This window comes from Carcharodon carcharias, chromosome 22 (assembly GCF_017639515.1).
Source record: "Carcharodon carcharias isolate sCarCar2 chromosome 22, sCarCar2.pri, whole genome shotgun sequence".
Classification (NCBI taxonomy): Eukaryota; Metazoa; Chordata; class Chondrichthyes; order Lamniformes; family Lamnidae; genus Carcharodon; species Carcharodon carcharias.
In genome coordinates this window covers 5,292,819-5,308,471 of record NC_054488.1, presented here as the reverse complement: position 1 = coordinate 5,308,471, position 15,653 = coordinate 5,292,819, and the positions used below count along the sequence as shown (strand labels likewise).

The window sequence follows — 15,653 nt, the reverse complement described above, 5'->3', positions numbered from 1 at the left end:
GGGCTCTGACACAACTGAAGGATTTGGGTTGATATCCTAAACTGAAAAGTATGACTGAGTGCTCCAACATCTAAATCTTTGAAATATTATAAATTTGATCATGTTCGCAATAATGTTTTCCAATACTATGGTATTGTCAGCCATACTAGCTTTCCCGTTCAATGTTGGCTTTTATTTTCTGCCATTGAGTCTTTTTGTATCGGCCCTGTGTCATATGACCAGAAGAGGTTAGGTTTAATGACTGCAGATCAGTCCAAGCTCTAATAGGATCTACCCTGGGAAGAGGGTTTAACTGAGGTATTATTATGTACATAAGGTAATAAAGTTATGAGCATTTAAAGATGTCAGTAAGTCACTTTCAGTACAATGACATGAATGTGTTTGCCCAAGAAATTATGTCATCACACATTGGATTGCAAACAGGAAGCTGTTGGAGAAGAAACGCATTGGTCATTTTTTGAACCCATTTTTTATTTCACTAAATATATTCACCAGAGATAAATCTTCATGAATATCTGATATTACCAACAATAGGAGTGAAGGTAATCCTTTTCACAATGAAAAGTATACCTGAAACTGACGCGTTCTTGTGGTGAAAGTAGAAAAGTGAATCTGGCACAGTTTTTACCAGACAATATCGAGAACTCTTAATACTGTCCAGTCCTATCCACATATGAAGTTAAGTTGTAGGAAGGATAGAATTTTTAAAATCTCAGATACATGTAAATCAGTAATGACAGGATCAGTTACAGTAACTCTGCCTCACTGATTACAATGATATAGCGCACAGTGTTCAGTCAATTGCTATTAAAACTACAAATATTACAAAGTTTGGCGAGTAGAGTTCTATTTCATTGTAGTGCAAGAACATCAAATTAGTTGGTTACCCTCCTCTGTGTTGTCATTTATATAATTCTATGAAATTAAATATCCTTTGATAAACTCAAATGATGTCAACTGTCCATTGAAGGGAGACGAGTGTTACCTAATCATTAAAAGTTGACTGGTAAACAAAAAAAAAGTTTGCAAGATAGTCTGCTGCCAAGTAAAAAAATGAACAACATAGAAAGATTTCTTTCACTTACAAGCAGATATTGGCAATTTCATACAAGTTGTTCCTCATTCATTTATGCCCAAGAGCAACCTCCAAGATCCAAAGAGGTAACAACAAGTTAGAAGTGTTGAAGTTTCTCGTGTGTACCATGTTGTGTCCAGTTTGGCTCCTGTACTGTTTTGTGTTTGTTAGCCACCATTGGTCAAGAACCCACTGTAACTAGATTTTGAGCTTAACTGGTTTATCCTGTATCAATACATTAAATTAATAGATAAAAATAAAATCCTCTCATAACAGTACTAAAGAGTAGCTTTAGTGTAGAAATAACCTCATTAGTTTTCAGACTCAAACATTGCTGAGAACTTATTGCATTGTGAGGAATGTCTTTTACTGTCATTAAGGCTTATGTGAACCCCTGAATCTGAATCTTTTACATATCAAATACACCCTCAGGGTGTTTATAATTTTAAGTCCATACCCCAAGATGCACGATGATTCCATTCTTTCTGCTCGCTCTACTCTGACTGCAGAAGATGGTGGTATTTGCAAGAGCCTTTCCTGTTGTTGTGCAGTGCAAGTTGTAACCCCCTAAAAAATAGGAATAAGCTTATCAAAGGCCGAGGAACACAGGTGGGCAACACCTCATCATCCTGAAGATGAAGAGATAAAATATGCTTGTGTAATACATCAGGATTTATGTGTTTATTGAAAATACCCTTTAGTTAATTTTCAAGATTCCTAGATATATCAAGATTAAACTAATTATACAAGTACTGACTGCATCTCAGTACTATAGTATTTTGATAGAAATGTGTTCAGACTGGCCAACCTTTGGTCATTTGCGGTGACATTAAATGGAGAGAGAGAATAAGTCTAATATTGAAACAGCAAACTTGCAGTCTTATTTCCAATATCTTTTAGTTAGAGCTACACATCAGGGTTACACACCAACTACCAATTCAATAATGGGGCCAAAGATGATTGCTTTCATAACAATGTGACCAGCTGTCCTCTTTTCTGTTGCCTAGTGACATCCTGTTCTGGAAACTAAACCAATTGCGGAGAATGAGCAAGCAATTGGGAATATTCCTCCAGATCAGCTACATTTAATCATTATTTAAAATAAAAGATCAGTGATATAAACAAAACCCCTGACATCTCTATTTAGGGTTCAGTATCTTGGTTGGGATATAAAAGCATATTAAACAAGAGGTTATTAATAACACACCCACACTTTCTCAAAAATGACTCATAGTATAATTCACTATCATTCCAAAAACAAGCCAAATCTAATCTACAATATCTTAATTGTTGTGTAAGCCACTAACATATTTCCATTTTTCTGTCAAATGCAGGATCAACTGGCAGCGGACATGTACAGTTTTGTGGCCAAAGAAATAGACTATGCAAATTATTTTCAGACAGTGAGTACAATAGAAATATAAGGATTATTGAAATAAAAATCAGAACAAATGTTAAAACTTAAAACTGATCGACATCAGTCTCTTCAGTGAATTGACTGGAAAGCTGCATTTGATCAGCTTGGGATCGAATTACCCCATCAAACAGAACACTGGGTACTTGAGAAAATGTTGTTACAAATTTAAATGTTTTATTTTTATTCATTTTATTTGTGTGAAGAATGTCAGTTTCACTTGAAGGTAATTCAGTTCAGTGAAGAGTTAATGATCTTCAATGGATTATCACTTCTGGGCCAGCAGTGGAAATGCAGTAGCCTGAACTTCATACTAGCATTCCTCAGGGGATTAGACACCTGTCCAAACAAACCAAATATCTCACCTTTGTCTCTGTGTTCCAGATGGTCTTCTGTTTGTGAGAAAGCCCTTTGTGTGTCTTTGGTACTCAGATAAAAGCGCATTAGTGTATTATTAGAGATTAGATGGTTTCTGTCTATTAGGCACTGTGAGATTAAGACTTTTTCACAAGGTAAAATGACACGGCAAATCTAGGCAAGGCAAATCACTGCTTATTTATCTAGAGAAATTACAATTGCTGCATTTGTCTCCTAAATGACTTCAAAAGATTTTATCTCTACCATCTTGCATGATTGTTAGTCTTTGTATCTGAAACTTTACATACATTAATCCCTAACAATTTTTTTAATTTACAGTGACTTCATTGTAGTCATTAATCTCATAGTGTGATCACCACTGCATATCAGCAAAACAGATGGTATTGCCCATCCATATAGCAGGCAGCAAAAGCAAAATGGACCCAATACTAAATGTAACCACCCTGTGAACTCTGTAAGGTTTGGATTTATGATATTAAGTGTACTGCGTACAGTTTTGGTCTCCTTATTTAAGAAAGGATGTAAATGCATTAGAAGCAGTTCAGAGAAGGTCACTCTGATACTAGGGATGAAGGAGTTAATCTTATGAGGAAAGGTTGAGCAGGCTGGGCCTGTATCCATTGGAGTTTAGAAGAATGAGAGGTGGTCTTAATGAAACGTAAACGATGCTGAGGGGACTTGACAGGGTGGATGCTGAGAGGAGGGTTCCCCTTGTGGGAGAGACCAGTGCTAGAGGACACAGTTTAAAAATAAAGGGTCTCCCATTTAAGACAGAAATGAACAGATATTTTCTCTGTCAGAGGTTCGTGGGTCTGTGGAACTCTTCCCCAGAGAGCAGTGGAGGCAGGATCATTGAATATTTTTAGGCTGAAGTAGATCGATTCTTGACCAACAAGGGAGTCAAAGGTTATGTGGAGTCGGTGGGAATGTGGAGTTGAGACCACAATCAGATCAGCCATGATCTTATTGAATAGTGGAGCAGGCTCGAGGGGCCGAGTGGCCTACTCCTGCTCCAAATTTGTATGTTCATATGTTTGTATTAAGTAATCTGACTTAAGTTTAGGCTGCACCCTTAACTTAGGGTTCAGATGATCATGCTCAAGCATCTTGTGGCTTGACATGATGGGTGCTTCTTGATGACATAGCTGCCTTATAATCACATGCAGAACTAACTTAATAGTCTGAGAAAGATAGCACTTTTGGGATCTTAGTTAAGCATGACTTTGATGTTATGAAGGAGAAGAGAGAACCTCTTACCTTTCTAGGCAGGAGCTCTGATCATACAGCTTGATAAATATCTGTCAACACTTCACTCGTTATTCTGGGCATCGTCTTTCCATTTTCTGACTACTTTCTTGCTTCTGGAATAGTCAATGGATAAATTTAAATTTTGATTAATTCTATTTGATTCTCTTGTCACCTGCCATTTTTTCCTCAAGTTCTTCAAAGAGATTTTTACGCACTAGTAAAATCTTCTACTAATGAGTAATGAATGTCTTTGATTCCAGAATGACCTTCCAAAATAAGAAAATAACCTAATACTATTCGAGCAAATTCAGCTGCTCCATGTCTTCTGATAGTCGGATATTGGAAACTAGTGCTTATAACTTCACAGGCCCAGAATATTGATTTGGACACCAACTTTTCTTACCTTTTGTGGGGACCGCAAAAGCTATTTACATCTACCCAGTGAACTTCTGACAAATTCACACTTTTGATTTTACACATAATTATTTGCAAAATATATTACATTTTAGTCCACTGTTACTATTCATTTAGTAAAGACCATGCAGTACAATCCAACCTAAGTATGGAATTTCGATGGACGCTTCTCTTCATTCTCTGATACTTACCCACCAATCACATGAGAAGATTACATATCTTGAGATTTTTACTTAAACTAAAATTAACATTGACTAAACGTTACTTATTGGGTAACCAATGCGCTAAACTGCAGAAAAGGTACTTTCCCCATTAAGTCCTCCACACAACCAAAACCCTCACACACATTTATACATTACATCACACTCTCAGTTGAAATGTATTGTGTTTAAAATCCTGAGCTCCTCCCAGCTTTAACAGGGTCTCTTCTCCCTATCCCACCCGGGTGAATTTTCCTATGTCCTTTCGAACAAAGTCCCCTTCACTCAATCTCCTGAGCATAATCGAATGTACTTTCAGTAGCAAGGCACTCTCTGGCGACTCCTTGGTTTTAACTCTCCCCAAGGCTCATTTCTTCAAACCGGGAATCCATCCTCATCAGAGCCCTGTTTAGTGGTTAACCCAAAAATAGTCCTGTTTGGTCTGCCTGGCAAAGCAGCACCTGCAGTGGGTCTTCTTCCCCCAAACCTCTCCGTCTGACTGACTCGGAGCCTGTGGATGAAACCTTGTGCAGGTGTCGAGGGCCTCAGCCAGACTCCTCCGTGGCCTCTTTCCAAGAAGGCCCACTGCGCCTGGTGCCTCTCAGGCACTTGACAGGCCAGCTCTTTGAGATCTGATGGCCAGTCAGAGGCCAGCAGCTCTTCTGCGTTCTGCAGCACCACTTTCCCGATGCTGGGTCTCTCAATCAGGCGCTGAGTGCAAGGCCAGCTGCCTCTCCTTTATGTCCAGGTGTACCTTACCAACCTGTACCTTACTTTCAATAAGTTTTGATTTGAACTTCTGTCTCTATAATGAGGTTGCAGCTCTCTGGGCAGATTTAGTGTAAGGTCACAGGGGCTTGTCTGCTTGCAGACTCCATTGGAGGTCACATTTCCCCTCTCTAATTTGCTGTCTTTTACCTTGAATTAAAGGAGACAGTTTAAAAAATAACCATCTTACAAAGTCTAGCGTTTGTAACATTATATAACAGAAATTCCTTTCACTTTGCAGTATATAGTATAGCCATTGTATCAAAGGCACTTTCCTTCATTCCAAGTAACCAGAATTCCAGTGTACCAAATCACTTCCCATTTGCTCCCATTAGTAGAAATTATTTGGACCAAGCCCCTTCTATTTATTCCCAATGGGCTAAATTCATGATTCAAGCTCAAATGGCTGCCTAAAATTCAATTTTTATGGCCTATGTATCGAATGTATTTCATCTACTGCCAAATTTCACATAACCTTTATAATTACATTTTAGGATATTTGGCTATATGGTCTGCAAAGGATCTTGGATTTTGGATTAAGATAAATGGATTAGAAATTCAGATGAAGCATTTGTTCAGGGCTGTGCTTCCCGCATGTTACATCAGTTTGATATAATGAAGTTTCTTGAACATGTTCCAATAAACATTCATGTATAATATATCAGAATGAGGGACTGTTCTCCTTGGAGCAAATGAAATTGAGGGGAGATTTGATATGACAGGTTTAGATAAAGTAAACAAAGAAAAGTTGTTCCCATCAGTTGATTGTACCTGGATTAGGGGGCGCAGATATCAAGTTTTGGGCAAGAGATGGAGGAGGATATGAGGAAGGGCAAGTTTGTATGGTGAGGGGGAGTGGCCTGGAACTCACTGCCACTGGTGGAGGATGGTAGAAGCTGAGATGGTGAATGATTTCGAAAGGAAATCGGATGGGCCCTTGAGGGAATTAAACTCGCAGAGCGACAGGGATAGAGTGGGGAAATGGTACAGCCTGGATTGCTCTACAGAAAGCTGGCATGGACTCGATGGGGTGAATGGCCTCCTTCAGTTCAGTAATGACTCTATGGGCTGGATTTTACCAGAAGGTAGGAAGTCCTGCTGCCTTGGAAAGCAGATTCCAAGGCCACATGAGTGGATGGTCGGACCCCGGGGACGATTTTACCAATTACCAGCCAATTAAGAGGCTGTTGCTGGGAATCCTGTTCAGTTAAGGGTGTCAGCCCACCTCTCAGAGCTGCTGGCCCAATCAGAGGGCTGACATCTCGACAGCCTTGGCAGCACCACTGATAGAGGTGGTCACGGCTCTGGCTTCAAGGTGGGGGCAACTCCATGCTGAGGCACCCTCAAAGGGCAGGTAAGCCCTGTCTGTCTTTCCAACCCATTGAAGTTTCTGAGCCAATTCATTTCTCTCAACTTTGGATTGTGGTTTGTCAATTATCGTGACATACAGTGAACTCAAACTGGGGGATGTTTCATTACCTTGTGTGCTTTTATTGACTGAAAATCATGTTTCTTCCTCCCAGTTAATAGAAGTGCAAGCAGAATATCACAGAAAGTCATTAGTGCTTTTACAGAGTATACTGCCTCAAATTAAAGCACATCAAGGTAAGAACATTTCAATGTGCTGCTGCTTTTCTGGATTGCTAATTAAAGTGCTCAGGTCACTGTCGGTTATCTTTGAGAAAGTAGTGAAAGCAGAATTCTGACTTTACACTGTGATATCTTCAGTGAAGCTTTCAGCTCTTTTGAAAGTATGGAGTCATCATAGGAGTGTGAAAATATGCAGCTTGGTCATTTTTAATAAAAATGTATGAACTTATTAGTGGTTTTGCGAAGTCTCAAGCCTATTTGAAAATGCCTATTGATGCATTCTGCTACTAGGTAAACAAGAGACTACAATAAATGATAAAACCCAGTGCTAAAACTGAGAAAACTAATCAAGTAGAAGTTGTTCCTAGAGTTGAATGGACAGCCCAGGAGAGATATCTTAGGGCAGGATTTTTTGATGGTGGGGTTTCCCACCCTGCCCCTGAAGAGTCGGCATGGATACAGCTGCCCTGCAGCCATTTAATCCTCCAAGGAGTGCTCTGCCCCTCACTCTGGAGGAAGTCCTGCCTCAGAGAGCTGCAACTCAGTAGTCCGAGCAGTGCCCGTGGTGCAGCGGCCAGGACTGGAACTTACAAGCAGTCCCCAGATCCTAGGTCCCAGAGTCCAGGACCAGGCATGTCTGGCTGGTCTCACGGTGGGGTGCGGAGGTGAGGTGTGAGGAGAGAGAAGTGGGGGTCTTGATGAAGAGGCAATGGGAGAGTAGGCACCCATGGGAGGAGTGGCAGGGGGAGACATTGTCGGTGGGTGGGGGCAGGCACCCAATGTGGAAAGGCGGCCGTTGAAGGAGGTGCCCCTCCCCCTCCCCCTGTTCCCACTGGAGGTCTAGACAGGGTGACTTTTTGGGCTTCGCCTCTGCTTCTGAACACCTCCCACCTGCCTAAAAATTGAGGCCAGGCTGGTAACGGCCCTTAAATGGTCATCAATTGCCCACTTAAGGGCTTCATTTGAGACAAGGATGAGCTGGTCGGCCTAGATCTCCCTCGTTCATCTGTAAAATTGTGGACACATCAGGGTGGGCCGGGGGGTGGTGAGGTGACCATCTGCGGAATTTAACAGGCAAAACCCGCCTATGGGAGAGAGTAAAATTCTGCTCTTGGTTTTTTTGTAGCGTGAGCTTTGCCAGGCTGTTATGTTCCTATGTTCGCATTGAGCCAGCCTTAATAAAAATGTCCTTTCTGTTTGTAATGTGACATAGGAACAGGAGGAGGCCACTTAGCCCCATGAACCGGTTCCACCATTCAGTAAGATCATGGCTGATCTGTGACCCAACTTCAGAGATGTGGCTCTGCCCCATATCCCTCCCTGCCTTTGGCTAATATAAAACTATTGATCTCAGTTTCAGAATTACCAGTTGATCTCGCTTCAACTACCATTTGCAGAAGAGACCTCCAAACTTCTCCCACCCTGCGTGTGAAGAAATGTTTCCTAATTTCACTCCTGAAACACCTGCTTCTAATTTTTTGACTGTTCCCCCGAGTTCTTGTCTTCCCAGCTTGCAGGATAATTTCTCCCAATCGATCTCGTTTATGCCCCTGAATAGTTTGAAATTTTTGACCAGGTCGTCCATTAACCTTCTAAATTCCACCGAATGCAACCTTAGTTAGTTTCATCTTCCCTCGTAGCTTAAGCTTTGGAGTCCAGGTAACGTTCTGATAAATCTAAACTGCACTCCCCCCAAGGCCAATACATCCTTCCTAAAGTGTGATGCCCAGAATTGCTCACAGTACTGCAGTGTGGCCCAAACCAAGCTTTGATCCTTGTATAAGCATTTGACTCGGCACTAACATAGATGTCTTTCTGTTATTCCTTTGGGAAGAGAGAGCAGGAAATCCTCTTGAGCCCAAAAATGACGAAATTATTTTGGCAACGAGTTCTATTTTTGTCACAGCTTTGTGCTCAGTTTTTCTCCCCCAGTTCCAGTGTTTAATTAGTCACATAACAAACTTGTAAATGAATTACTGTAATATTTTCTGAAGTGATTTTATTTTAACGAATGAAAATTTTAACTGCAGCTGAGACTGAGGTAAACATGTTGAATGTATTACTACATGGGAAGTTACTGTTCATAAACTCAAATGGTGGCTTTACAACACATTTAATACCTGGGCTTGGGCTGACAAGTGGCAAGTAACATTCGCGCCACACAAGTGTCAGGCAATGACCATCTCCAACAAGAGAGAATCTAACCATCACCCCTTGACGTTCAATGGCATTACCATCACTGAATCCCCCATTACCAACATCCTGGGGGTTATCATTGACCAGAAACTGAACTGAACTAACCATATAAATACTGTGGCTACAAGAGCAGGTCAGAGGCTAGGAATCCTGCAATGAGTAACTCACCTCCTGACTCCCCAAAGCCTGTCCACCATCCAAAAGGCACAAGTCAGGAGTGTGATGGAATACTCTCCACTTGCCTGGATGAGTGCAACTCCCACAACACGAGAAGCTCGACACCATCCAGGACAAAGCAGCCCGCTTGATTGGCATCTTATCCACAAACATTCACTTCCTCCACCACCGATGCACATTAGCAGCAGTGTGTACCATCTACAAGATGCACTGCAGAACTCATCAAGCCTCCTTAGACAGTACCTTCCAAACTCATGACTGCTACCATCTAGGAGGACAAGGGCAGCAGATAGATGAGAACACCACCATCTGGAATTCCCCTTCTAAGCCACACACCATCCTGACTTGGAAATATATTGCTGTCCCTTCACTGTCGCTGGGTCAAAATCCTGGAACTCCCTCCCTAACAGCACTGTGGGTGTAATTGCACCACAGGGACTGCAGCGGTTCAAGGAAGCAGCTCACCACCACCTTCTCAAGGGCAATTAGAGATGGGCAATAAATGCTGGCCTAACCAGAGACGCCCACATCCCATGAACAAATAAAAAAATAATTAAAAGCAGAATGATCCACTTTGCAGCATAATTCTTACTTTTGCAACTATTTCCCAAGCAAGGTTTCTCTAACGTAGGTTGAATTGATTGGATGTTATTTTAGCAGATACTGACCATGAGTTAAAGGGTTTCAGTTCCTAAGGTTGCTGAACAACAAAAGTGTTATTTCTGTTATATTCCCAGCAGACGTCACTACTGCATAAGTCAGATCCCAGGGTGGAACCTGGCTTGATAGATCCTAACTTTTATTTTTTGTTTAGAAATGTGGAGGGCGGCTACTGAACAGAGTCACAGGAGTCTGCTAATGAACATTTCACAAAAGAGTAAAACATTTATTAAACAAGACAAGATGAACAAAATTAGGATATATACAGATTCGTAAGAATAACACAAGTTATGAAATCTTATAGTCTAATGTTCACAATAAGTATACAGCCCATGTAAACCAATAGGTGCCTTGTGGTCGGACACACCACACTCTGAAACCAAGTGACACATGCCACCCAAATAAAATGCTATTCATCTCTTATCAACTCCCCAACCTTGCCCACCCCGCCGACCCCCCAGACACTCATCACACTGTGACACTGTGAATCAATGGTCACACAGAAACTCTCTTTCATTTGGAAGTCTTCAACAAGATCAACCTCCAGGGTTTTGATCTCTCTTTCTGATGTTCCTGTCCCCTGGATCACTACGTGCATTCAATCTTCGTCTTCCACGCACTCTTTCAGATACTCAGCCATGCCACCAGAACACCGTTGCTTTTCAGGCCCATAGTAAGGAATCACCAACCCTCGGCTATCTCCTCAGATCTTCTTGCTTCTCCCAAGCCCACTTTGCCTTTATTCTGATCACACAGATTTCTCTTTAATTCGGAGCCTTTTTCCCTGCTCCTTCACTGATCAGAACCTTTTTCAGATTCCTGTTCTTTCCCTTTGGCTAGAAGGTCTATTTTGGGACCCCTTTCTATCCCACTCCCTAGGATCTGGGACCTTCTTCTGTTCTTTCGGGAAATATGTTCCCTGCAGCTCCCTTCCTGCCTACTCTGGCAATTTCTGTGGAATGCTCCTACCCACTGAATTCAAACTGCTTTTCTGTTTCTCCCTTTCTTTCTGTGGGCCTCCTATTGCTAGGCAACAGCCCAGTTCTTCCCCTACTTTGTTTTAACTTCCCTAAGCCATTAACACCCTTGAAACACAGCTCTCCACTTCAAGTGTCGTAAAACCTCATTAAAATGTGGGTATACAAACAGACTTCAGACTTGCTGACTCCACTCTAAAGTGAAACCAAAATCCAAACTTCACCCTTCTTAATGCACAAAAATAAAAATATAAGTTAAATCAAACTTAAACTTAAAGTTATGGCTTATTCTTACCACACACAAATACACATATAACTTACTTAAAACTATCTCTAGTTCCTAACAATTCATGCAAGGTGCTTGTGCAGATTCTTAAAGTTCATGTGTGACCTGACCTGAAATTAAACCAAGCAGTTTGTTGCTGTAATATAATGATATCAAATGTTATATAATGTATTATATACAATATAATGCATCTGCTGTTATGTAGAGATTGTAAATACTGTGTCAAATACTGTGTTGAACTGAACAGGACCAACAGCTGTATTTTTCTATGTGTCATTATAACGTTACTGCAGGTAGGTTCACCATCATAGGCTTTTTCCAATGGGACCTGATTTCACTTGATCAGTCCAGAGCAAAATCCACTAGGGCGGCTATACAATGGTACAGCAGGTTAAGGCAGTGCACAACTGCACCATACAAAGCAATCCCAATTGTGATCCCTGACTGTATTACTTGACTAGTCCCTGCCAGATGGATGCTGTCCTTGGCGTGAGCAATCCTTTGCTAAGACCACCAATACTTAGCAACCACTGCTTGAGTTGTGCGCCTGGTAGCTGGGTGAAAACAGAAAATGGAAAGCTGCATCGGTCTAACAGCCTGGTGCCACTCACCGTCTCAGTTTAAACAGAAATTAGATGATTATTTGAAACCAAACAATCTACAGGGTTAAAGGGAGAAGAAAGGAGGATAGCACTAGGTGAAATGCTAATTTAGAGAACCAGGACAGACATGATGGGCCGAATGGCCTCCTACTGAGCTGTAACAATTCTGTGATTCAGAAAGTTTGATGAATTAGCGAAGAGCTGAATTTTACGCCCTCACAGTTGGCGAACGGGTGAATCGGCTGGGTGGCCTTTACATTTTTCATCAAACCTCATCCACGGGCAGGATGAAATTTCCATCATGAAACAAAATAAAAATAAATACCAGTGGGCATCAGTTTTATCAGCTACATTTTCAGGTGATTGATCACGATGTGTGGACATTTTTTAGTATTTACAGGTCTGCAGCTCCCTGAGGCTGCCGTCTGCCTCCAGGAAGCTTTCTCACTGCGCCCACCCACACCCGCGGAAACATCATCGCCCACCCTCTTCCTTCCCCCACCCCGGCAGCGCTGAACCTTTCCAGCGCCCGTTTGACGCTGGCAGCCTGTTATCTGGCCAGCCAGCGTGAAACCGCGGCCGGGTTCCCATTGTAGTCGGGGGTCCGTTTCCCGACCACTCCAGGACCCACTGTCTCAGGAGCCCCTCAAAGGTAAAATTCAGCCCCATGTAACCTTACCCAGTGAGGACAAAGAATTCCTTTCAGAAAGAGATGAGAGGAAAGAAAATAATTCTTAAAAAAAATAAAGGTGAAGGCAAAACTGCAATTACTTCGACATCATCGTTCAACCACTTAAATCAATTTGGGGAAAGCTCAGCTGCCACCTTATTTCAATGGCAATGTGCCAGGGGATCTTTAATAAGGATAGCTCTGAGGAAGAGTCATACAGACTTGAACCGTTAACTCTGCTTCTCTCTCCACAGACACTGTCAAACCTGTTGAGCTTTTCTGGCAGTTTCTGTTTTTATTTCAGATTTCCAGCTTCTGCAGTGTTTTGCTTTTATCTTTAATAAGAATGATTCTCCTTGGGAAGAGTTAAAAAAAAAGAGCTCCTCTGAATCAAAATAAATGTCGCTGTGATAAAGTTTACTTGCTTTTTTTCTGTTGAATAAAAATGTGCGTTGGTCAGAATCCCAAAAGGATCAACATCAAACTTAAATGTTGAGAGATGTTAACTGAGAACATGTGTCAAATCTATTTACAGTAGCTCATTAGGATGTGTCATGGAAACCTTTGGATAATGTTTGGAAATATTTTGATTTTTATTTCCTGCTAAAGAGGCTTGGATAGAAAAACCTTCATTTGGGAAGCCGCTGGGCGAGCACCTTGCAATAAGTGGAAGAGAAATCGCATTTCCTATTGAGGCCTGTGTGACCATGTTGCTGGAGTGCGGCATGCAGGAGGAGGTAACTCTTTCCCTGTCCTTCATCCTTCAGCTTAACTTAAATCTGCTTCCACGCTTCATTTCAGTTGGAGGTCGATGCCATAATGTGAAGAGCACTTGTGGAACAACAACATATTTTACTCCCAGTCCACCCATTTCCCATCTCAAAGGATTTTAACAGATAAATTTGAGAAAAAAAAAGCTTCAGAGGCAACAATATTTAAATGCCCCCTTTCATAAGAAAGAAACTTGTCACAAGAAAACTACTGTTACTCCATTGGAATGGATGCCAGTAATTTGTGGCCCCAGACGTATCGAACTGGATTTTGCAGTCATCAGTGAAGTGAAGGCGTTCGCCACTGACCTCAGAGAAAACTGCTGACAAAGATCTAGCGATCTCTGTGCAGTGAGTTACCTCCTTCCTGATATCAGTTTAAACCTGCCACCAAGTCAGTGTCAGTCAGCATGTTGAAATATTCCGACATTGCTGTCTATGAAGTTAAAAGTTACATTTTCAGATATTGAAATAAATGATTATGATTTGATTAAGATAGAAACTAAAATAAAGATAAACAAACTTGAAAAAATTATGTGGGATATTTTTATCATAATGTAAACATTTGACATTCCACAAACATAAAGTGAGCTTTTCAGGGTTGATGAGGGTGTTAATTATGAAGGTAGCATATTGCTAAAAGCCCAGTTACCTCTTGTTCAGCCAGAGTTAACCAGAGTTAACTTTTTCAAGGGTTGTTTACTGCAAGACTAAAAGTGTAAGACTGGAAAATTTCCCATTGATTACAGTCTGATGCTGCCTCAACAGCACAACCCCCAGAGAGGGAAGTGTAGAATCACTAACAGCAGCTTCTGGATTTCCATGTTATTCTGCACGTGTGCAAACTCTAAAAGTTATTTGCAGTTTCAGTGAAGCACCGGCAGTTTCAGTGGTGCGCCGACAGTTTCAGTGGTGCACCAACAGTTTCAGTGGTGCACCGACAGTTTCAGTGGTGCACTGACTGTTTCACTACCATTTAAATGCTGCACAATCATGGCCAAGAACCTTTCCAGTGCAATAGAAAGAAAAAGAATTGAAGCTGGTACTAATCTTCCATTGTTACTCTATTCCCACTGTCAGACAGGTAATTCAAGATGGGGAGTTACAGCAAATAGCCTTCTTGTCCTCTCCGGTACAAACCTTGTTGAGCATAGGAACAGCCTGAAATTGAAGAGACTATTTTTTAAAGAGAGAGAGTAGAAGAATTAGTCTCTGAACTTTACACATAAAGACAGTGTAATCGCTTGGGGGAGGCGATGGCACTGATGATCCAGAGGCCCAGGCTAATGCCCCAGGGACAAAGGCTTGAATCTCACCACGGCAGCTGGTAGAATTTAAATTCAGTTAATAAACCAGCAATTAAAAAGCTAGACTCAGTGATAGTCACCATGAAACCATTGTTATAAAAACCAATGCCCCTTTAGGGAAGGAAATCTGCCATCCTTACCCGGTCTGGTCTACATGTGCCTCCAGACCCACATCAATGTGGTTCACTCTTACCTACCCTCTGAAATAGCCTAGCAAAGCACTCATTCAGTTGTAACAAAGCTGCTACAATGCCTACAAAAAGGAACGAAACCGGATGGATCACACAGCATCGACCTAGGCACCGGAAACAACCATAGCAAAAATCAGCCCTGTCAACACTGCAAAGTCCTTCTTACTAATATCTGAGGGTTTGTGCCAAAATTGGGAGAGCTGTCTCATAGACTAGTCAAGCAACAGTCTGACATAGTCATCCTCATGGAATCATACCTTACAGGCAATTTCTAAGACACCACCATCACCATCTCTGAGGTGGCGGCACAGTGGTATACAGTCAGGAGGGAGTTGCCCTGGGAGTTCTCAACATCGACCCTGGACCCCATGAAGTCTCATGGCATCAGGTCAAACATGGGCAAGGAAACTTAGTGATTACTCCGTCTCCACCCCCACCGCCATCCCCTTCGCCCTGACCCCCCAACTTCCCTGGCCTCTGCTGATAAATCATTGCTCCTCCGCATTGGAGAAAGCACTGAGGGTGGCAAGAGCACAGAATGTAGTCTGAGTGAGTGACTTCAATGTGCAAGAGTGTCTTGGTAGCTCTACTACTGACCAAGCTAGCCAACTCCGAAAGGACATAGCTGCTAAAAATATAGAAACTAGGAGCAGGAGTAGGCCATTCGGCCCTTCGAGCCTGCTGCACCATTCAATATGATCATGGCTGATCCTCTATCTCAACGCCATAT

General features: G+C 41.8%; 1 protein-coding gene across 8 annotated transcripts in view; it reads left to right on the top strand.

Moving 5' to 3' along the window:
* Positions 1-15,653, top strand: part of LOC121293749 (rho GTPase-activating protein 44) — a 366,274-nt gene that overhangs the window by 285,415 nt on the left and 65,206 nt on the right. For all 8 annotated transcript variants that reach the window (XR_005946595.1, XR_005946594.1, XM_041217014.1 and 5 more), the window contains exons 8-10: positions 2,410-2,478; positions 7,021-7,102; positions 13,265-13,392. Coding sequence is in view for 6 of the 8 variants with exons in the window: in XM_041217014.1 (XP_041072948.1) it covers positions 2,410-2,478; positions 7,021-7,102; positions 13,265-13,392 (279 nt within the window). In the remaining 2 variants the exon portion in view is untranslated. The remainder of the gene's footprint in view (positions 1-2,409; positions 2,479-7,020; positions 7,103-13,264; positions 13,393-15,653) is intronic.